The sequence below is a fragment of the Urocitellus parryii genome, chromosome 2 (assembly GCF_045843805.1).
Source record: "Urocitellus parryii isolate mUroPar1 chromosome 2, mUroPar1.hap1, whole genome shotgun sequence".
In the NCBI taxonomy this organism is placed as follows: Eukaryota; Metazoa; Chordata; class Mammalia; order Rodentia; family Sciuridae; genus Urocitellus; species Urocitellus parryii.
In genome coordinates this window covers 112,743,437-112,766,800 of record NC_135532.1, presented here as the reverse complement: position 1 = coordinate 112,766,800, position 23,364 = coordinate 112,743,437, and the positions used below count along the sequence as shown (strand labels likewise).

Below are 23,364 nucleotides of genomic sequence, written 5' to 3'. Positions count from 1 at the left end.
GAAAAGGATTTCCTTGTTTCAAAATAACAATAACAGAATAGATTGATAGCTTTGACTACATTTGAAAACAATCCTTTCTATGGCAAAACAAGCCCAAAATATAATAAATACAAGACTCAAGACAACTAAAAACGGTGGAAAAAAACTGCAGGGAAAGATTCCTCTTGTGCTAGGACGAGGAAAGGTGCAACAACCGCTCTTCCTTATCACGGAGAAGTCAGTCTCACCACAAGGGCTCGGTGTTCCTGGGAACACAGACGCTGCTGGTTTGGTAGGTAACCGAGGAATCCCAGTGCTGAGTACTGCGCGCCCAGGCGTTGCATTCGCTGGACAGCGCTCTGGGGTTGTCTCTGGGCACCGAGGGACGCATGTCTTTTTTTTTTTTGGTTACTTTACTCTCTGATTTTTCCGTTAGGTTTAGTTATTTTTTTAAAATTTGTTCTACTTAGTTGTGCATGACAGCAGAATGCATTTCAATTCATCGCATACAAATGGAGTGCAACATTTCAATTCTCCGTACATGGTGTAGAGACGCACCATTCCAGCAACCAAACGCGCACCGCACCAAGGGTAATGATGTCTATCTCATTCCACCCTGTTTTCTGTAGGTTTAATTTTTAAATTTTTTTAATGGGTGATAAGGACTTACTCCAGAGCCCGCACATGCATTGTCCCTCTGAGTCCCCCCACCCCGCCCAACATTTTTATAATAATAAAAAAAAAAAACCTAAAACGCAAGTTTCTGAACTCCTAGAATCAGTGCTCTGGTTTTGCAAAGCCACGCCCCCAAAACGCCAGCCAATCACAGATACTCTCCAATAAATTCACTGGAGAGTTAACAACAATCCACTCTTCTACAGATGGTGTCAAATCCTTTTGCCTCTGAAATGCACACCCTATCCCTGGACCCCATTCTTCCCCAGTACACGCAGGATCTACAGCCTGCTCCACTAGGTGAGACTGTGCCTACTGACATAGCTCCTCCTTCCTGGAGGGAACAAAACCTTGTTTTGGCTTTTTTCTGCTCACATATTGAATGGCTGTCTCATCATCCTTCGACACCAAACCCCAAGACTAAGATCATCATTCTGATTGCCTTGGGAGCATTATATCATGGGCATGCAGCAGCGGAAGTAGAAACCACTTGAGGCAGTTGGAAAATAACATTTCAAGGGATGGAGTCTGTGTTGTGAAACAGCCTTTCTTAAAGTGTTCGTTATTCTTGGTTCTTGTCTTGAAAACCAGAAACTTCAGGCTGGCCTTGAGCTCTTCCTCCTGCGTCAGTCTTCCAAGAAGCAGCAACTCTAGGTCCCAGACACCAGTCTGAGCTTTAAAGCTACTTAAAATCTTATGTGGGGAGCAAACTCTTGAAGTCATGAAAATAGAGATTCATTTGGCATTAAAAACCTACATGGAAGAAAATATCATAAACAAAGTCAAAAAGAGTTGCAACTCCTGCCAGCAACAAAGCCAATTTCATCAATAGGGAAAAAATTTCAATAACTTATGTAAAAAAAAAAATGAGTAAAGATCATGATGAGAATTCCTGGAAAACAAAATATAAGTGGCTGTAAAACATACGAAGAGAGTCAACCTTCTTCAATATAATGAAGTTGCAAACTGACTCCACACTAATATAGACATTATCACTGATGAGATTGTCAAAGACAAAAAAAAAAAAAAAAGTGCCTAATCAGGGACGCCGCGGTACCTCGGCTGCCTCGCTAATGGGCGTGTAAACACGCATAACGATCAATACAGCGTCGGGCACCAGTGCAATTTTGAAAACGCACCTGTTCTTGAGCTAGCAATTCTAATTTTGGGTCGCCCCTATTGGCCAGGTCGCCACACTGGGCAACAGCAGCAAAACAGCAGCAGAGCTGACGCTCAGCAACCCGGCCTGCGACTACCGCAGCCCCGCGGTGCGTCACGTGGACGGGCGCGGCCCCGAGTGATCCCGGCGGTCACGTGGCCTCTCCGCCACGTGACGCGCCCGCTTCCGGCCGGCTGGCAGTGGCAGGATGGAGGAGGGCGAGGAGGCGCGGGCGCTGCTGGCCAGCGGCGAGGGCGGCGCGGGCACCGCGGGCAGACCCCGCGCGCTGCCCGCGCTGTACGACCCGAGCCACCTGGCGCACCGGCTGGTGGTGCTGCTGCTCATGTGCCTGCTGGGCTTCGGTGAGCGCGGGCCTCGGCGGCCGCCCGCACCCATCCCCCGGCGGCCGTGCTTCGCGGGCCGGGTGGGGAGCTCGGGCGCGGTGGCTCGGGAGCTAGGTCCCAGGGACGAGACGGGACGTGCCGGAGGCGCGGGGCTCTGGCTTCCGTGCTTCTTGTCGCTCCGCTGCCGTTCTGCAGAGATGCCCACGCACCCATTTGCCCATCCTGGGAAGCGATTAAAGCGGGAGCAGAAAGTTTCTGGGTTTAGGGACTGGGATCAGTAACTACCACGAAAAGTTTTGAGAAATTGCCCCTACTCAACAGCTACCTTATCTTGGGTCACTTCGGAAGTATGCCTGTGCTTCAGAAGCTTAACGTGTTAACAGTTTTGTTCCTCTGAATTTGTAGGTTTGTGTATCTGGAGAGTAGAAATGGGGCGGTATTTGTATCCTATTGTAGGCTGTCAGTTATTGTACCTTTAAAATAAATCCTAGTGTATGAATATCACATCTCTCCCTATTTTTGGTCCTCCAAGAGATATTTTTAACTTGATTCTTTAGAACTCTCAGCTTTATTTTTCTTTATTCCTAGCACTGTAGTCCCCGAATTATTCGACATTAAGTATTTTGCTTGTGGAATTAGAATTTGTTTAAAATTCTGGTCTAGTCAGAACAGCTAAACCACGCTCTTCTGCTCCCAGGATAAGTGCTGACATCAGTGTTAAAGTTAGGAAACTGTCCAGTAGGTTTGTGAAATCGTTTCAATGTGTGTTGTTAGCTTTATATAAACAAAGTATAGCTGGTTCATGAAGCTGATAATAAAACAATAAACATGATGAATGAAAATAAAATGGGAAAACTGTTGCTTGCAGCATAATTCAAGTTCCCATTATTTGCTATATGTATACACTACTACACCGTGGAACTTATTTGTCTATGACTTAGAAAATACTGGTAATAAGGAAGTGGGCCAGAAAATTTTCATAGTCTCAGCCCTGGAGCCTGTAGTATAAACATTTGAAACCATCTTAGGGTAGTCATTGCAACTTGAAATTGTTATGTGGGCACTATTGTTACTTGCAAAATGTTTTGCCTTTTCTAGGCAGCTATTTCTGCTATGACACTCCTGCTGCCCTTCAGACCCAGGTTAAGCGGGTAAGTTGATTTTTTTCAGGTTTGTTCCTTTGCTTTGGAACAGTTGTAGCAGCACATCCTGGGTTGCCTGGTCTGAAAAGTCCACTAACATCTGTAGTCACCAGACCCACAAGTCAGGAAGAGTGTTCTCAAGCTGAAATGAGTTGTCACAAGAAATTAATTTATAGCATACATGTGACTTGAAATTGTTTAATACCTTAGGTAAATAATAATATCCTGTTTCTACAGAATTGCCAAAATATTAGTTTTTGTTTTTGTTTCACTTTCCCGCTGCTCCAACATCTGAGTGACAAATGATTTGGGGATAATGCTTTGCTTTCTTAAATGTTTTTATTGTCATTTTTAAAAAAAATATTTTTAGTTGTGGATGGACACAATACATTGATTTTAATTAATTAATTAATGGTGCTAAGGATCCAACACAGTGCCTCACACATGCTAGGCCAGGGCTCTACTGCCCAGCCACAATCCCAGTCCCTTTATTGTCATTTTTAAATGTACAGTTTGAGTGTTGTCCTTGTCAGTATTCTTAGTCTGATTTTGAACTGTAAAAATAGAGATGTTTACAGTTTCTTGGGTATTTACATTGCCTTTTTTTCTTGGTAAATTTTGTATCATTGAGCAAGTAAAATGCATAAATTGGCTCTTTGTATTTCTAGAATGAAAGAGCAAGTGTAGGCATTGTAGGTGTTGGAGGTGGAGGAGGAATGGTTGGGTGGATGTGGATGTTCTAGGGTTATCTTTTGCTAGGTGAATGCCCACTGCAGTCACTAACCAAGGAATAAGAATATAGGACCTTCAGGCAGACCAAGGCAGTCCCCACAACCGTTGTGTGTCCTGAGGTCCATGAAACCCCTCAAGTGGCACATGGGTACAAGAAGTTCTCAGGTGTGATCACTTTTCTGGGGCAGAGGCTGTAGCTTTTGTGAGATTTCCAAGTAAGTGACTTACAAATGGTGAAGAAACTAAACAACACAGAAAGAAGAAAGCAACCTCTTTCTCTTTTACCTTTCATTTGTTAGCTGCTAAACCTAACTGTTTGGAAAAAGAGGGTTCTATTTTCTTTCCATATAGGATATGCAGGTGAATACCACGAAGTTCATGCTGCTGTATGCCTGGTACTCTTGGCCCAATGTGGTTTTGTGTTTCTTGGGTGGCTTTTTGATAGACCGAGTATTTGGAATACGGTAAGCTTGGGGAAAAAAAATCTTACCTGTGGGTAAATCTCACCTGGTTATTAGGAAAATGCAGGGCTAGGTTAAGGTATTTCTAGAAAGAACCAAATAGGCTTTGCATATTGACTGATATAATCTGCTTGAGTTTTTAAAAAATGTCATTTAAATCCCTGGAACTGGTGTTTGAAACTTCCTTGTACTTCAGTTAAGGTCAGGGCTAGCAGAGGCTGCTGGTGGATGAGGGTAACTCAGTTTTCAGTTAAATTATGCTCACACTTCACATCAGACACACCAGGGTTGGACCCCCTTGCTGCCGTCTGCTTAGCTTCCTGACTGTTGCTGAGCTTCTGTTTTCTCATTGTTAAAACATGGGTAATATCCTGCTTTGTGAGAGGTGGCTGCACCATGTTGGGCATAGGTGGTGTGGACTTCCTCGGCTCTGTGTGGGTTTTATGTTTGTGCCTTGATGTTGACTTTTTGCAATTGCATTAGATGCTGAAGAGGGAGCAGCACTGTGAGCTCTGCCATTCTCATCCTTGCAATTGTGTGTGGTTTGGTGACTGCAGTGGTGACTTGGATCCACTGGGGGTATTTCCAGAAGGCAGAGAGGAAGGTGATGGAGCATATTTGAATCTGTGTCTGATGGATACAGACTGAAGAAACTGATTTGAAAATTTCTGATTTGAAAATTTCTGAATAGTTAGGGTCTGAAGCAGGAGTTAAATGTATTTTACTTAGTCTCAAGGGGTAGAAGGGGCTTGAATTTTTAGGGGAGCACATTTCACTTAGTATGACAAAGAGCTTACTTGGTCAGGGTGACAGTGATGTACGCTGTCTTGGAACCATGGTGAATCTTGTACTAGGGAACATTTAGCTGAACATGATGTGGCCGTCTCACAAAGTGCTGGAGAGGGATTTAAGTTTCAGAGATGCAGTTTACTTGTATGACCTTTAAGGGCTCTTCTAATGGCGGCATTTCTAATATTTCTCTGGGGAAACGTTAATCATTATTCAGACTTGGGTGGATATTGGATTTGTAATGGTATTAACATGGTTAATATGTGTTGTTTTAAGACTAGTTTTTAGTTATCAGGAATTATAACCACTTAAAAATTACTGTAGAATTCTTGGAATCAGTCCTAAATTCTTAATAGAAATTTTTATAAAGAATTTCCATGTTTAAATAGTTTTGACCTGGGAACTTCTTTATGGTAATGGCTTAAACTAATATATGCCATATAAAAGCCTCTGGAAGCTCCTCAGAAGTCTAGACTTCTGTAAATAGCATTCAGCTGGGAGAGTTGTGGACTTTAGAGGGAGATGAGCACTTCATTGCTCTTTCTGTGGAGAGATGCAGAGTGGATAGAGAAAACCAGAAAGAATGAGTAGTAAAGGAATCTGTGATTACTAATGTTAATGTAAGAAGAAATTAAAACTTTTACCCCCTCTTTCTCAAACAGATGGGGCACAATTATTTTTAGCTGCTTTGTTTGCATAGGACAGGTAAGGCCAATGTATTTATTATTTATTTGACAGTGATTTTTTGAATTCTTGTCTAATTCCACTGGCAAAGATGTGTTTAATGAAATGTCTAGCATACTCAAGCAAGGCCCATAAATATCTAAGTCTAAGCTTTGAAATACATGTTCATTAGCATTTTAATTTCACAAACTTATTAAGGCGGATAGTACAACTATTATAGAAGTTAAGATTTATTGTTTCTCTTGAGTACTTTCTTTTATCTAGTCATAATTAAATTTTACATTCTAGGTGATTTTTGCTCTGGGTGCAATAGTTAATGCTTTTTGGCTGATGGAATTTGGAAGATTTGTGTTTGGGTAAGTTTGCATAATTTTATTTATCTTAACATTTATTAAGGATTTTTTTCTTTTGGTGCCGGGAATTGAATCCTGGATCTTGGCACATGATCTACCAGTGAGTTACACCTCCAGCCTCTTAGTAAGAGTTTAAAATATATATTATGGTTCTTCTGAGGAATCATTTCTAATCCTTGAAATGTTGCCTCTGTACACATAAGATTCTTCCTCAGTTGTCTCAGTTTCCTTTAAAATAAGCAACAGTTTTGCAAGTTGTGGTTGGCCCCGTGTCAGTTTGAAGTTAACTGCTGCTCCAGGCTTGTTTGCCTGTTCTGCTGTGTTGAACCCTCACTCAGGAAAGCATAGGCCGTTGGTTTCTGGGGTGTGGTCCTGGATGCCTTGCTGTTCTCCGGGGGTGTGCAGGTCCCTTTGCTCCCTGCCCAGGAGCTGTGCAGAAGCAGGATGCCCTGAGAGTCTATTTAGCAAGCCCGTTCAGCGTCAGTCCTGGGCTTCCTGCCTCAAGAGGTGCAGATGACAAGTTCCTTTGTCTTTAACATGACTTACTCTAGCTTTCACCAGCACCAGGGATGTGTGGCCATGGGTGACAAACCCCCACAAGTGCTCTGAGGGAGGGGGAAGGAAGCAGAGTGTACTTAGGAGTGGTCAGGGGATTCAGAGACGGGGCTGTGCTCAGAAACGTCCTGAAGGATGATGTGGGTCGTACAGGAGTCACGGTTTGGTTACCAGAGGAGACGGGAAGCGTGTTGGGACATTACAGAATGGTGAGGCAGGCTCATTCCTAGGCTGTGGAGGAGATGGAGGTCCAACTGGGCTTCGAGGTGTAGCGGTGAGTGTGTGGAGCTTAAGTCGAAGCACAGGAGGGAGGACAGGGGGACTGTGCAGTGAGCGTGGGACTGGCCGGAGAGCCCTGTGCACAGGCCCGAGAGTGCACTTCCGCTTCTACAGGGTGTGGGCCAGTCTCCTGCCACAAGTTTTGTACAGGGTACAAGGTGATCCAGCAAGCCAAGCTCCCTGTGCTGCCTGTCCTGGTTGTCCATGCAGCCTTTAAGATGACGCCAGCACAGCAGTAAAGCATCCGCTTCACTGTGCTCGGAATTCGGGCTGGGTGCAGTGTGGATGGTGTGTCTGTGCCCTCCCATCTGGAGCCTCTGAGACCCTTGGAGGCTGGGGCTGGTGTCACCTGATGCTGCTTTCTCATGGGCTGGGATGAGAGGAGGACTGCTGACTGGAGCACCAACATGTGGCTTTATGTGGCCTCTGGGTGGCTGGCTTTCTCCTGGCACAAGTGTAGGTAGCCTCCTAGAGTGGGCAGTGGGTGACAGCTTTTAGGACCTGGCTGGGGTACTGGGACCTCAATGTGTCACTCCCACCACAGGCTGTTGGTTGAAACATAGGCCCACCTAGATGCAACTGAGGGGATAGGGACCCTTCTTTTGAAAGAAGGTGTGTCAGAATTGATAGCTGTGGTGTTTCCTTAAAAGTAGTGACTTATCTTCTTTTTCCTGCTTTTAGGATTGGTGGGGAGTCCTTGGCAGTTGCCCAGAACACATATGCCGTCAGTTGGTTTAAAGGCAAAGAATTAAACCTGGTATTTGGACTGCAGCTTAGCATGGCTAGAATCGTAAGTATGATGATGGTAACTGCTTAGAAATCACAGGGTGACATGTGCTCTTGGGTAACAGATGTGGCATTGATTTTCGTATATTTCTCTAGGTCACAGTATAGCATTTACTTTATTTTAAATGAGGCATTTCTAACCTTATTTAGTTAGTATACCATCTAAAATGACCACGTGAATGTTCGTAAGTTCAGTGTCTGAGCACAGGGATGATCTTGGGTTTGTTGTCTTGATTTCTTATCATTTTTTGCATCCCTGCTGTGAAGGCTCTGCACAGGGCCAAGCAGGTTCTGCTGGCTGAGATGGGAGGCCCTGGCCCTCTGTGCCGAGGCACCCCCTGCCTGCACCTCCATGAAGTGCAGCTACACGTGGCAAGGAGCCTCCTTCCTGAGCAGCTTCTGCTGTTGTCCCCGCTCTGGCCTTCTGTGCCCTCCCTCCACCTGCCATAGCACGTGGCTTATGTGAAGATGGTGCTTAAGTTCTTGGTCAGAGGCATCCATTTCCTGTGGTTGTCTAAGCTATGTGATGTGGGTCCCAGTGACCTCACTGGTGTGATGCTTGTCTTGCTTACTTACAAGCCTAGATATTGGAATCCAGGAGTGGTTTGGTCTGGTAGAGGCTGCCCAGGGGACTTCATGGTTTTATTAATGCATCCTAGAAGATGTTCCAGCAGTCCTGAGTCATGTTAGAGTTTTTTTTTCCCAATAAAGTCTTATGAATAGAGGAGTCAAAAAATATTCTTGCCATTAAAAAAACAGACTTCCAAAGACTAATAGTATGAAGAAATCCAGTATAAAAGTCTTTACAGGGGGCTGGGCTGTGGCTCAGTTGTAGAGCGCTTACTTAGCATGTGTGAGACACTGGGTTAGATCCTCAGCACTGCATAAAAATAAGTAAATAAAGGTGTTGTGTCCATCTACAACTAAATTTTTTTTTAAAAAAGTCTTTACTGACTATATTATCATTTATGTGGCTGTGTACATGCAGGTTCTTTCTAGTCAGTATTGCACATAGTTCTGTATTCTGACGTTCTCCCTATGAAACTTGTCTGCTTCTCTTAGGCCTGGGGACTGGGGATGACATAGTCACAAGGTTTGTTGGGGCCCTGAGTACTGTTGAGACACAGGTCCACATCCCGTCCAGAGATGCTGGCCTCCCTATTAAGGGATAGGAGAGGGTCCTTTGTTGACAGTAGGGCTATCACTGCCTTGAACAGCCCTTTTATCACTTTGATAAAATACCGGAATAGTATTTCAGTTTGTAACGCCTTGAGTTTGTCTTTCCACGTTTTCTCAATTTTTCTACAAGCACTCTCAAAAGCTTCATTATATGTCTTGCATAAGTCAGGATATGCCTGTGGCAGTTTGTGGATCTGGTTGAGTAATTTCTCAGAAAAGAAAATAGTTCACTGAGCAGGACTTGTTCTTCTTGACTGTTGTTACCAGGGACCACCAGGGTCTCTGCGTCCTCATACCCTATTGGTACTCCTGGGGCAGCATCCAAGGAGCCCTGAGTTCCTGGAGGGAGGCTGGGAGTTCTGGGACCTAGGGCGAGAGCTGTGGGAGTGGTGGGGAGGCTGGAGAAGGTGGGGAGCCGGGCCTTGGCAGCCCCTCTGCTTCAGCCAGGGCTATTGATGTCATCTGGTTTATGTATTTGGGGGCTGTGTGAAGCCGTTGGAGGTGAAAGGAATTGATGGTGTAGAGGATAAAGGAGCTCTTCCACTGCATTATGTGATTTTCCTTGGTAACTTGTTGCTTTTAAGCTTATTATTCCAACAAGTGCTCGCTGAGGACTCGGCAAGCCTGGCTCTGAGATGGTGGGTGAAGTGGTGTGGGGCAGCGTCTCTGAGGAGCTGGAACTGCAGTGCTGGTGGAGCAGGGTCCACTACCTCATTTCCCAATAGAGTCCTGCTGTTGACTGCATTTTGTAAGAGGCAGCTGTGTGAGATCTGTGGCTGTATTTGTTGGGACGTGGTCATTTCTGTCTCTAGCGTCAGCATTTGGCACGAGGGCTCTCTCTGGGCTCCAGGACGCGGCAGTCTCAGTCTCCTCATCCTTTCTGTGCATTTTTCTCCACTCTCTTGGTGGCCCCCATAGCTGGGGTGCCCTGGGCATGATCTTTGGATGCCTTCTCTTGGCATACTCCAGCCACGGTGATCCTGGTGTTGATGGCTGACCCATGGTGATCCTGGTGTTTCCTCCCCAGACTTCTCTCTCCTCCTCACATCCCTGTGGTCTCGGACATTCCAGGCAGGCTCCTCTCGGCTGTGCACCAGCTGTCCCACCTATACTGCTTTTGCCAGATGTCCTGGGCTCCCTCCCCAATGGTCTGCTTTACTGTCACAGTCAGTCTCAGCCAGGCCTCCTCTCACAATGCTGAATCCTCCTTTCCCGCTTTATTTATTTAAGTACCTATAACTATTTAGTGTACATTTTTAACCCTGTTAAAATGTAAGCTTCATGAAAATTAGACATTTTTCTATTGTGTTCTTTATTATATTCCTGAACAATGGCTGACATATAACAGGGACTCAGAAGTTGCTGAATGAGTAAATAAGTGGTGACAATTTCTGCTATAACTTTTACTGTTCACTTTAAGGATATTCAGAGGCAGGACACCCCCTGGCCCCCCATATTTCAGTACCAGGAATAGCTGTGATTTTCCTTAGCTATGGTATAGTTTTGTCTTAGGAACTCTGAATTTTATAACTCGTCTCATTTTTTGTTTGGTGCTAGGAAGTTGTAAATGTATTGTGTATTTTGCATACTTGCATTTTCTAATAAATTAGCATTTTGTGTACGTGTAGCAACTTTGTGGCTTTATTTGTTATTTTCTTATATTAAGAAAAATATTTCCTGTTTAACCTGAGTCCGAATTATACTCATTTCTTATAATTAAGCTACCTCAAATTCTTTTTTCCCCAATCGAGGCAGATGTATAAATAATCAAAAGTTCTGTTTTGTTTGTTTGTTTTTCTTTTTTTCCTTTAGGGAAGTACAGTGAACATGAACGTCATGGGGTGGCTGTATTCTGAGATTGAAGCTTCGTTGGGTTCTGCTGGTCACACAACCCTTGGGTTCACACTTATGGTTGGTGAGTGGACCCTGATGTCCCACAGCTTGTCACTCCTGGAAGCTTGTCACAGGCGGTATTGTGGCAGAGAGGAAAACTACCGGGTTAGTGTCCAGCCACGTCAGTTGTGATTTTGCTCCACAGTCTGAGAATTCTTTGACCTAACTAGAAGTAACAGTCATGTGCCCTCTTTGTATTTTGATTTCTATTTTCTAAAGGGTGGGTCTTATTCCTCCTTATGTATAATCAAAGAGAAAGCCTACAGGCTGAGAGCAGGCAGGGAATTTATTCTCCAAGGTGTTTAGAGCAGAAGGAAGACAGAGTGTTGGAGAGCTTGGAGATAGATCTAGTATGTTATTGATGGTTAAAAATCCACCAATGTGGGAGACGGGAGCCTGAGTTTTGGTGCTGGCTCTAAATAGTTCTAACTAGTTCTGTAGCCTGGGTCAAGAAGGTTAATCATTTGTGTCTCAGTTTTCTTTTCTGAAAAATTGTGGTAGGTTACAAAACTGTATAGGTCACTCTTGCCACTAATTTTCTTAGCCAAGGCTTAATGGTGTTAGTTACTGGGTGGGTCTCTGAGCAGCGTTTGAAGTTCTCTGGATCCACCTCCTGTGCTTTTTCTCTGAGAGTGGCTTTGTCTTGCTGAGCCCCACAGTGTGGATGTGTTGAGACCTGCAGCTTGATAGTAAAAGCCTTGTGTCCAATATTTGCTTATCTTTTGTTCCTTATGGCTAATACACTGTGGTCCAGTTGAGAAATGGCTGAAATGGGCTACATGCAGACATGGACTATTCCTGGGCTATATGTACTGTTAAAGGGATAGTGGAGGACATTCCAGCGGGCAGACCTCTATAAAGACTCCCTTTTCCACACCCTCCCCTGAAGTCTTTTGCCTTCACCAGAGCTCCTTTTTTACTTCCAGATGCTCTTCAGCATCTCACTAGTGTCTCTGTGATGGGAATTTTAGAGTCAGAAAAGATCCAAGCCATCATCAAATCAGAGCCTCTTGTTTTACAGGTGGGGAATTGAAGCCCAGAGGGGTTAGGTTCTGGGTTAGGTTCTGTTGGTGCCAGCAGTGGAACCCATGTCTCCTAACTGTCATTTCAGCTGTTTCTCAACTGGATTACAGTGTGTTAGCCAGTTGAAGATGAAAGATTCATTTATTTTACTAAGCCTCTTCCTAGAATTCTTCTTGAGATGCATAAGTGTCACTGAGTCTGTCCTGATTTACTTTGATGACGTGAGGTCAGCACTAGTGGAAATGCTGAGCTTGCAGGAAGGAAAGCCCTGAGGGAGCTGTGCCTGGGAATGTGGGCCTGTGGGTGCTAGGAGTGGGCTGCATAATCTGTACCAGGAGAAGAGGTGGCTGGGTCTTTGGTGCCTGTCGGCAGCTGGTGCTTAGGCTGACTTTGTCCAAGACTCACTTGCTAGCTGGCTGTCAGCTTCCACCTGGCTGTCCTGTGCTGTGCAGGACTGGACGATTTCCAGCCTTGTGCTGGGAGAGTGAAGTTCAGAAACTGCTGTTCCTTGGGCACTTGGCGCGAGCACTTCTTCCACTGTCAGGGTGGGTCCTGGGCTTTCCTCATTCCCCTTCCCTTTGACTTGCTGCACTATCGATCAATGTGTTGCTTTTCAGGAGTCTCCAGTCTTCTCATTTTGAGATCTCCTTTTTTTTTTTTTTTTTTTTTTTTAAATTTAGGGGGTATAACATGTATCCTTTCACTAATCTGTGCCTTGGCCCTTGCTTATTTGGATCACAGAGCAGAGAGAATCCTTCATAAAGAACAAGGAAAAACAGGTATGTCTAAATGGCAGGAGATTGGGCTCTGGGGAATTGTGGCTTTTCTTGGTTGTTGGTGATACCAGGGATTGTACCACTGGGTGCTATACCACTGAGCTACAGTCTTGGTCCTTTTTATTTTGAGACAGGGTCTTGCTAAGTTGCTCAGGCTGGCCTTGAACATGAAATCTTCCTGTGTCAGCCTCCTGAGTAACTGATATTATAGCTGATGTTTACAATGCAATAAGTTCCCAGCAGGACTAGTACATATGTTTTATTTTCTTGTCTATTTTCCCTTGTCTCAATGTTTAGATACTTTTCCCCCTCTTAACATTTGACAGAATTTGCAGTCTTAGTTTTAGTTTTTATATTTGTGAAACAGTTATTGTTTCAAGAAGAGAGGAGGAAGGAAGGTAGGTGCCTATCTTGCTTTCTGCTTTCCCTTATTTGTAAGTTATCTCAGAGGTGGTATTTATCTAATTTTCTAGAATTTTTTTTGAACTGAATTGCAAAGATTAAACATAATAAAAAAATTCTTGATTACAGATGAAAACTCCTCTGATAGAATTATGCTCATGGCCTCTTCCCTTGCTTCTCTAAGGTGAAGTTATTAAGTTGACTGATATAAAGGACTTCTCCTTACCTCTGTGGCTGATATTCATCATCTGTGTCTGCTACTATGTTGCCGTGTTCCCTTTTATTGGTCTGGGAAAGTGAGTATTCTCTAGTATTCCATTTTTTTTTCTGGCTAAATTATAGGAAGCTCAATTATAAATATGTTTTTTAAACCTTCTTTGGTTATAATTTATATTTATACAGGAGTTGTTTCCTATCCTGGGCTATCATGGATTTTAGTGTTGGTTTAATACTTTTGTTATTCTTTTGAAGAAAAATAACAGTTTTTGACACATAATACTGATTTTTTTTTTTTTTTTTTGGTACTGGGGATTGAACCCATGGGTGCTTAATCACTGAGCCACATCCCCAGCCCTTTTAAAATTTTTTTTGAATTTTGAGGCAGGGTCTCACTAAATCATTTAGGACCTTGCTGAGCTGCTGAGGCTGGCTTTGAACTTGTGATCCTCCTGCCTCAGCCTCCCATGTTGCTGGAATTACAGGTGTGCGCCATGATGCCTGGCCTTAGTAGTTGATTTTGAAATAGTCTTTGATTCCTAATACTGATGTTTTACTTGATTTTGAACTAGTATTCCTTTTGTTTCCCTTTATCCCTTGATGAGGAGGTGGTTGTTGGGATTGAGGACCACATACTGATGTGTTGTGATTGGGTCCTGCCATTTGCTAGAACTGTAATTCTTTCCGACTTTGATTCGAGTCTCAAAGCGTGTTCTTCTTTAGCTTCGCTCCTTTTTTATTGATAGCTGCTTAAACAGAGCAATATGTGAGTTTGATGAGTGTAAAAGGATGTATTTATAACCTTTAAGTTTATGTTCTCATTTTAAATAATTTGAAACAAGGATCTTATTTATCAAAGAACCCACTCAGTATTGCCTTTAAGGAAAAAAAAGCATCCTCAATTCCTTGTAGCAGTGTATTTGGGTTTCTGAAAATCTGTGTGGACTGCCCACAGCATAGGTAGAAGGGAAAAAAATTGGCATTGCATTTGAGGAAATGAAATGTTTCTATAAGTACTTAAACTTCAGTAGATTGCTCAAATATCAAATAAGCTGGGAAAATTATTTCAAAAATGGTTTATTAAACTTATTTTCATTCACCTTTATTTTGTCTTTTGTTTTTAAAAAACAGTATTTCTCTCTAATATGCTTTTTTTTTTTTAAATTTTAGAGTTTTCTTTATAGAGAAATTTGGATTTTCTCCTCAGAAAGCAAGTGCAGTTAACAGGTACTTACTTAATTCTGTAAGAGCTTCTGCAGGTCTTAATAAACAAATGTTATAAGAAGCAAGAGGGTGTATGTGACCCAGTAGCACATGTGAACCCAAGATGGAATTGGGACTGTAATCCTGAGGGCCCACCTTAGTGTTTATGGCAAGCCAGAGAATTCTGAGATTACTCTTTATGTTCTCTTTTCTTTTTTAAAAATTAATTAATTATTACGTTCTGTTTTTATGATGGTCAGTTTAGAAAAATGCTACATTAAGTGTTAGGAGTTGCATTGCCTAGTATTTTGGGGACTTCTTGGACTTTCTCTTCAGCTATGCTGCACTTCACTGACTGTTGTGTTCTCTGGGCAGTGTCGTGTACATCATATCAGCACCCATGTCCCCGATATTTGGGCTCTTGGTGGATAAGACAGGGAAGAACATCATCTGGGTTCTTTGTGCGGTGGCCACCACTCTCATGTCCCACATGATGCTGGCTTTCACCATGTGGACCCCTTGGATCGCTATGGTAATGCCATTGGGGGCCGGGCTTCATCGAGGACTCCTTTGGGTCCATGTCAGGAGCATGTTTAGCAAGCCCCTCTGGCGTGATTGATTTCAGTTTGTGCAAATTAATTATTTTTTTCAAGTGTAATTATTGATTATTAATTCATGAGTTTTTAGTTCATTTAACTTATTTTTATAGGATGACTTCATCTCTGAAGTAGAATTTGAAGTAGAGTAGCCTTATGAAAGACGAAACGCTAGTTATTTCCTTTCCTTTCTTAAGCATCATTCAAAGAAGCCCTGCCATCAAAAGTAGCAACGCCCATACCTGCCCAGTGTCTATTCTTCCATCTTTAATTCTGGGCAGGTAAGAAAGCAGTAGTAAATTCACAATCCTTATTGCTGCTTTTCATTCACATTGTCATTTTTAAGACCTCAGGCCCAAGTGCTGCCTCTCTGAACTGTAGATACAGGAACCTCTGGCGCATAAATGCTCAGGCTGGTGGTGAGGATTATACCGCAGAGCGTTCCTGCAGGGCAGTCCTGTCCCAGGGATGGAGATGCTGCTGCAGAGCCTTTGCAGTTACCATCCAGGTGGATGTTGTGAAGCTGCTCCAGTAACTTCTGCCCGTTTATTACTTTATTGTTATTATTATTATTTTGTGGCTCTGGGGATTAAACCCATAGGAGCTCTACCACTGAGCCACTTTCTCAGCCCTTTTCATTTTTTATTTTGAGATAAGCTGCTTAGGGCCTTGCTAAGTTGCCGAGGCTGGCCTTAAACTTGCCATCCTCCTGCTTCAGCTTCCCCAGCTTCTGGGATTACAGGTGTGCACTACCATGCCTGGCTCTCATTTATAACTCTAAAACCTCACCAGTAATACACAGTCATGTGTTTTCCTTGCCAGCATGGGAAGTTGGCATTATTTTAATGTTTACCAGTCTGATAGGTAAAAGTGATACCAATTTAAACTTAAATCATAAAGTTAAAGTCAGCATTAGGTGATGTCTAATAACTAGTGGTTGGTGGCTCTCTGCTCTACCTCCCAGGTGTGACTGATGGCCCTGGAGGCAGGATAGTGAACTGTTGACATATGTTGCCTCAATTGCCTAATATGTAACCTTAGTGAATACTGGAAAGTAGCTTGGCCAGAACATCAGTAAGAGCCGTTTTCATATTAACTGTATTTTCTTGCAGGTCCTTGCCTGCATCCAGGCGCCAGCCAGCTACGTCTGCAGACAATACCAGGACTAGCAAAAGGGGTTAAGACAGTGTGTAGCTTGACACTAGAGAGAGAAATGGGTAGTGGATGGGTTGGTGCCTTTGAGTGAATTTGAGTCTAATCACAGTAAAATTTCCTTGAATGTTTTATATTTAAGTTTCTGTGTCAGTTTTGCTAAATTGTATCAAAGGAAATGACCTTTTGGCTAATGGAAACTCTTCCTTTCCCCGGCTTCTGTAGTGTCTTCTGGGACTCTCCTATTCATTGCTTGCCTGTGCATTGTGGCCAATGGTGGCATTTGTCGTTCCTGAACACCAGCTGGGAACTGCATATGGCTTGTGAGTATAGTATTGACACATTCGGCCATTTATGTCTTCTTCTGCTGAGTCATTTTAATTATTGTAAAACTCTGATTCTTGGATCCAGCTATCAAAGGCTTCTAGGATAGCTCTGAACCCAGTGGTAGCTCGAAGAGTCCCTTAATCTACTTAGGATACTGTGGTGGCCCCAAGAGCTCAAGGTCTCCAGCAGGAGCTGCTGTGAGCTAAGCTGTAAGAGGTCATTGCTGAACCTGCCATCCCCTGCCCACCATCCAGAGCCTCTCAAGAAGTTGAGCCCTATCGTGGCCGCAGAAGGCAGGAGGGGCAGCTGCACCTATGGCTGGTGCACATGGAGCCCTTTGCTTGGGTATGAAGGAGTTGAGTACTTTATGCACTTAGGAGGCAGGCTTCCTTACCTTTGAGCAGATGGTCTAGTAGCAGAAGTAGTTATGGGAGAAGGAAAAAGTCTGTCCCATCATCCCCCTGGGAACATCTTTTATCATTGATAGCATGTGGCTGGCAGGAGGTGCTGGCTCTGTGGAGACTGCAGAGTGAAGTGTGCTTTTCTGTTTCTCAACGACAGCATGCAGTCCATTCAAAACCTGGGGCTGGCCATCATTTCCATTATTGCTGGCATGATACTGGATACTTGGGGATATTTGTTTCTAGAAGTTTTCTTCGTTGCCTGTGTTTATTGTGAGTATATCATGTGATGATATTTTTATCCTTAGGTTTTATTATTGCTGTTCTTTGTCTCCATCTCTGAGACTGAATCTCTAAAACCTTGCTCAGATTTGCCCAGTTCTTAGCTTGTGTATGAGAGTTTCACAGCTGTCGACTCTCTGGTCCCCTCTTGGAAGATTCCTGTCTATGAAGGCATCAGTGGAATCTGCTTTGTGTTCTGTTTTAAATATTCATGGTTTAAAAACAGTTTTCTCTGTTCAAGTAAAAGGGTTTGGAGGGTCCCTGAATGTATGTATAGTACAGTGGTTTTGGGGTGAGTGCTCATTGGTTCATTTATTAGGCTGTTTTAAGTTGCTTTTATTTTCAGTCTGTCATTTAAGGTTTAACCTGTAATCAATCGTTGATTGGTTAAAAATAAAAAGTATTAGGAAACTGTTGAAAAATTGTAAAAATAAATCAACATTTTCCATTGATAATCTTTATCATATACAGTAAATTGTATTTATATGAAAATGTCTTCTATAACCTATCAAGTTTCATTCTTCATTGATGTATTTAAAATGATAAACCATTGTGATGATTTTAGCAAATTGTTAGCATCTGCAGCAGTAGAAACTATGCTTGAGTATTTGCATGTAATTGCTTATGAGAAGCCTGGAGTTCATTTTATTATCATAATTTTAGAAATAAGTATATCAAATTTTAAAAATTCATCATTTGTTTTTTAACAGTGGGTCATTTAAGAATTCAGCATGAGGTCATGAGGTGTTTGGTCAATTTTTAATGCTGCAGCATGTGGTTTAATTTCAGTCCACAGTTCAACATATATTTGGGTCTCAAACCAAACACTATGCCATTTAAAAAGTGCTTCTTTGCCATATTAATTTAAAGTAAATTGAACTGCTTGACTTGGAAAAGGAAAAGCCAGCCCTCACTTTTGAGATCCTCCTGGCCCCAGGAGTCTGGTGACCGTGTCTTCATGTATAGTTATTTCATTTCTAAAATGCACACAGTGTCTTCAGGTTTAAAAATCCCCAAGGGACCACTTCTTTTTGGAATTCTGTAAAATGGTAAGCAATCTAGGGGCTGGCAGCAGCTTGGAAAGTTCTGGAAGGACTAGCATTTAGAGAGAGAAGGAGGTTGGGGCAGCCTGGGGTCATGTCGTGTTCCCCCCCCCCCCCCGTGAGGTGGTCTCACTGTGACATGTTCATATGTGCACATAGCATGGTTTGGTCTGTTTCATTCCCTTATTCTCCCCACTGAACTCCCTGCATCCCCTTTCCCTACTTTGTTCTTCCTCTAATCCCCTTTCTATTTTATGAGAACCCCCCCTTTTCTCACTAGCTTCTACATATGAGATACATCATTTGACCCTTGACTTTCTAGATCTGGCTTATTTCAGTTTGCATGATGTTCTCTAGTTCCATTCATTCACCAACAAATGTAATTTCATTCTTTGTAGCTGCATAAAATTCCACATTTTCTTTATCCATCCATCTGCTGATGGGCACATGGGGTTAGAGTTAAACTTGTCTTTTAGGCCTTGCCGTCCTGGCTGAGTAGCAGCCAGTTCTCATGCAGAAAATGCTGTGTGACTTATATTTAGTGCTTTTAGAAAAACCCAACAATGAGACTTTTTAATTTTTTAAAAAGCCAATTAATAAAGATTTGATGAATCTGCATTTTGTAATTACATAGAGATTATTAAGAATAAATACTTAATTTTAAAAGATCCTGTTTCTTCTTCTTTTTTTTTCACTCCTAGTGTCACTTTTATCTGTGGTCTTACTTTATTTGGTGAATCGTGTCCGAGGTAAGAAGTGATATTTTTTTCTCAAGCTCCCGTGGGACAAGCTCCCGTGGGTCATCGTGTGGGGTCCCTGGGTTGTCTGCACACCTTTTGTAGGCCAGTGTTTTCATTGATTTAATAGTCTTGGAAACACATTTGATCATGTCGCATTATTATGTATTCTGGACTTGCATGTTTATTAAAATGGCTGTCATTTTGGAATATAAAGTCTTAGATGTTATTATTACATGAACAAAAATATGGCATTTAAAAAATGACCTAAACCATTATGTGTTGCCATCCTATATTTTTAAACAATAAGAAGTAGTCAAATTTGTAGCTGTAGTTTGCATTTTAGAGTCAGAAGTGTTTGGTTTATAATTGGAAATACAGATTTTCCTTTTGCTAATGCATATTAGTTCAACGTAGATTAGTGCTTTTCTGTTCTTTGTAAGACTTTGATGTTGCCTTTGCTGCTGACGGATGCTATGTGCTCAGCAGAATGTAATATACCTGCTGTCTAAATAGTTTCAGGTCATGTCCTTTACTTTCTCTTAATTTTCACTATTACTGAATATTGACATAATGTTTCAATTAATAAAACCTGAAGCAATACATTATTCCAAATTTAAAGATAAAAACTAAAAGTAAGGATTATTTATATCACATAATAATTCTGTTTTTTCTTTCATACCTTTTTATATTACTTAAAATAAGGTTTGTCTATGCAAATATTTGCACGGATGAATTTTACTTATAATATTTGAATGAAAAGATTCTGTGTTTGTGTTTTAGATGGGAACCTAAATTATTCTGCAAGAAAAAGGGAAGAAATGAAACTTTCTCATACTGAGTAAGTGTGAAAAGGGAGAAAAGTTGTCTTTATTTATTTATTTTTGTCTTTTCCTCTCTGGAGTTGGGGATCCAACCCGGGCTCCGTGAGTGTTAGGCAGCGCTCTACCACTGAGCAGCAACCCCGCTGAGTTGTCTTTTATTTTGAAAGTCTTAAATATTAGCATTCTATTTCAAGTTATTGGGTTTAGAATTCTAATATTTAGTCTCTCTTGAGAGCTGACAGTTATATCTGGAACTATGGGGACAAAATTCCTGTTTCAAAAAAAATTAAAAAGACCATCACAGCAGCTTAATTAAGAATAAAACATGATTGGGCTGACCTTGCCTTCTGGCAGAGAGAGGGGTAGTTCTTGAGTGGCAGAGGAAAGGCTTGGCCCTGAATTCCTGGGCGCGTGTACTCTTCCCCTCTCCCAGATACTTACCTTTGCTTAAGTGGTTAAGGTAATTTTTCATCTTGTTCTAGTATCAGCATGTGACTCTGTTCTCAGACTCTTTGGAACAGACTAAGTACATAGCATGGAGTTTGAGTTAATTTTTTCTAAGTTTACTAAAACAGTAATTCTATTTCTTGTTATTTCTAATTTTTAGACACTATTTTTTTATGATTTAAACTCTTTATTTTAAATGCATATGCCTTAAAATTATAAGTCTTGTGACTTGAATAGATCGAAGTCTTATAGAACAGGTTATTTTGGGGGAAAGGTGGGATTTTGGCCATATTATCAAATTTACCTCTAACGAAGTAATTCTACTTCTAGAAATACATCTGAAGAAAATAATCAGATGCTGGGGGTGTGGCTTAGTGGTAGAGCACTTACCTAGTATGAATGAGGCCCTGGGTTCAGTCTCCACCACTGGGGAAAAAATCAGAAATATGAATTTTAAAATCTATGATGGTCTTTATCATGTCAAAAATTAGAAATGATGTAGGAGGACTTTTAATGTTACAGGGACTTAATGTAAGACAAAAGTGAAATGCAATATATTGATTTTATTCAAGAAAAAGTATGTGTGTGTATGTCTGAAACCCACTCACCTGTGTCTTAGTAGAGAAAATATCAGAAGAAATAAAGCCATTTGAATGGCAGGGTTATAGGGTTGTTTTTCTGCTTTTCCATATTTTATAAATTTTCTATGTTGATTCTCTGTTACTTTTATAATCAAGAAGAGTTATAGAATTACCCAGGAAAGTGTGTAACTTACTCTATTGGATACTACTTGTCTTAAAATGCTATAGCTTTTCTTTTGTAAACCAGATGAGGCTCCAGGGTTTCTTCTTCCTCTTTTCGATGATCCATTGTGTCATGTTTTGCAGATGAGAAGCAGCAGTGACGCATGAGAATGGGCTGCGCACACCATTCATGTGGAAACTTCCGTTATATATTTTTTAAATTTAGAGTTTAATTATTAGGAAAAATAATGGAGTGGAAAGTCATATTTATGGTTCGGATCTACCTATTTGGAAGTGTGTTTGTGAGGACTGCCTTAGCCTGTCTTTTGTGTTGTGTGGCTGAAGAATTCTGCTTTGGAACAGGCCAGTCAACAGTAAACAGTTCAGGAGCATCCAGGTGGACTTCAGCCAGGATGGTCCTTAATGGGAAACATTGCATCTTGTATTGAGATGATTTTCACTAAGTGTGTCTTAGGAATGTGGCTTTTTCTTATCTCAAAAAAGAATCCCATGAAAAACGGGAAGTTCTTGGGGGATGGAAGGGCTGTTTTGTACAGAATGAAAGATGGTGCCCTGCAGGGCATTGCCTTGGTGGGGACACACTGAGGAGCCTGTTGTGCTCCCACCATGAGGCTGTGCTCTGCTATAGCCAGGGGCAGCAGGCAGTGCACTCTGCACTGGGGACCTGACCACTCGGGGCATAGTTTTGTAACACAAACTTTCTGTAGAGTTTTTTCTTATATACAAGTTAATAACTCAGATATTCTGCAACTTATGATATATGGATAAATAAAAACACTGCAAAAGGAATACTTGAAGTTGTCTTTTGATTTTTGAAAAAACACTAGTGCACTTGGGGCTGGAGTTGTGGCTCAGTGGCAGAGCACTTGCCCAGCATGTGTGAGGCACTGGGTTCGATCTGCAGCACCACATGCAAATAAATAAAAAATAAAGGTACATCAACAAATAAAAAATATTAAAAAATAAAATAGAGCACTGATTTGAATTTTTGGAAGATTATCTGTAAGAAAATTTAAGTTGTAATAGAGAAAAATGTGCCTGGTGACAGTCTTTGAGAGATTATCAGAGTAGGTCTTTCTTCAGGGTCAGACTTTAAATAACATTTGCGTTTTTTATATTAAAAGTGATCAGCATGCAGCTTCTCTGATAGACCTTCAAGTACTTTTCAGTGCACTCAGTTTCCACATTAATAATGTTGAGTTTTTTGAGAATTTTGCTTTCTATTGATGGGCTAGCAGATATGTGAGGTGCAGATGTTAAGCCAGTGTTTAAATAACAGTAGCTGCTGATGTTTAACACACATGCCCTGGAACAGATCCAGATTGTGCCCCTCATGCAGGCCAGCTTTGTTAGCATCTGTTTCCTGACTGGCATTTCCTGTGCCATAGTTGGCTGCACTGTCCCCTTCGCTCACGACGTTTCCTACAGGCTCCCCATGAGCCTGTTTTCCCTGATTTGTATTAAAAGCCTCATCCCTGCCCAGAGCCATCACTCCTTGTGGAAGCTCTTGCAGACCCTTTAGGGTGTATCAGGGGCTCCTAAAATTCATGTGTTCTTAGAAAAACTGTACTTTTTTCCTTGGCTCATCTTAGTTATAGTGAGGAATGGGCGGTAGTGTGGTGTGGGGGTCTCTCTCCCTTGGATAGTCACTCGAGGAGGACAGGAACTATGTGTTCTGTTAATAATAATCATAGTCCTAGTCCCTAGGAAGGAGGACAAGACAAATACTTTTGAATGATACATAACTAAAAAGGAATTGAAATAATCAGTGTGGAGAATAAGTGTCAACATGAATAGAAGGATCTAAAGGGGTTGTTGGTGGGTTGTGTGCCTTTGACTTTTCCATTGATAATAATTTATCCTGAAGAAACCAGTAGACAAACATAAATACGTTTTAAGATGATAACTTTATTGCAAGATTTAGTAGCTTGTAATAGGAAAACCTCTTAAGTGTAGGAGCTTCCCTAAGTACATGGTGTCACCCTTAAGTAATATATTCAGTAGTCATTAAGTGGTTTTGCTAGGGAAAATCAGCATACATAGTGTCTGCTTTTTTGGACCATCCATAATGTCAAAATGTAAAAACAGATCTGTCTAAAGAATATGTATACCAATGTCTGGGTGACATTACTTTTTGATTTATGTATTTCAGTTTTTCCAG

General features: G+C 41.8%; 1 protein-coding gene across 3 annotated transcripts; it reads left to right on the top strand.

Annotated features, from left to right (window-relative positions):
* The first annotated feature begins 2,016 nt into the window (after positions 1 to 2,016).
* Positions 2,017 to 21,977, top strand: Mfsd1 (major facilitator superfamily domain containing 1). 3 transcript variants are annotated; one of them, XM_026392901.2, is made up of 16 exons: positions 2,017 to 2,175; positions 3,256 to 3,308; positions 4,383 to 4,495; positions 5,944 to 5,986; positions 6,254 to 6,321; positions 7,834 to 7,942; positions 10,930 to 11,032; positions 12,714 to 12,812; positions 13,396 to 13,507; positions 14,598 to 14,654; positions 15,006 to 15,162; positions 16,604 to 16,701; positions 17,267 to 17,379; positions 19,133 to 19,180; positions 19,952 to 20,009; positions 21,327 to 21,977. In XM_026392901.2, the coding sequence occupies exons 1-16, from the start codon at positions 2,022 to 2,024 to the stop codon at positions 21,328 to 21,330; spliced, it is 1,389 nt and encodes a 462-aa protein (XP_026248686.2). In that variant the 5' UTR covers positions 2,017 to 2,021; the 3' UTR covers positions 21,331 to 21,977. The 3 variants fall into 3 exon arrangements, with proteins under 3 accessions (XP_026248686.2, XP_026248687.2, XP_026248685.1); XM_026392902.2 differs by lacking the exon at positions 21,327 to 21,977 and having other exon boundaries at positions 19,952 to 20,013; XM_026392900.1 differs by lacking the exons at positions 4,383 to 4,495; positions 21,327 to 21,977 and having other exon boundaries at positions 2,095 to 2,175; positions 19,952 to 20,013.
* Positions 21,978 to 23,364: the final 1,387 nt, after the last annotated feature.

Bases quoted from the DNA above. Each gene is read 5' to 3' on its own strand.
- Mfsd1 (XM_026392901.2), top strand. From the start codon at position 2,022: ATGGAGGAGGGCGAGGAGGCGCGGGCGCTGCTGGCCAGCGGCGAGGGC. The intron at 3,309-4,382 runs GTAAGTTGATTT...CTTTCCATATAG, and splicing joins TTCAGACCCAGGTTAAGCGG to GATATGCAGGTGAATACCAC. The intron at 11,033-12,713 runs GTGAGTGGACCC...TTTTAAATTTAG, and splicing joins TGGGTTCACACTTATGGTTG to GGGGTATAACATGTATCCTT.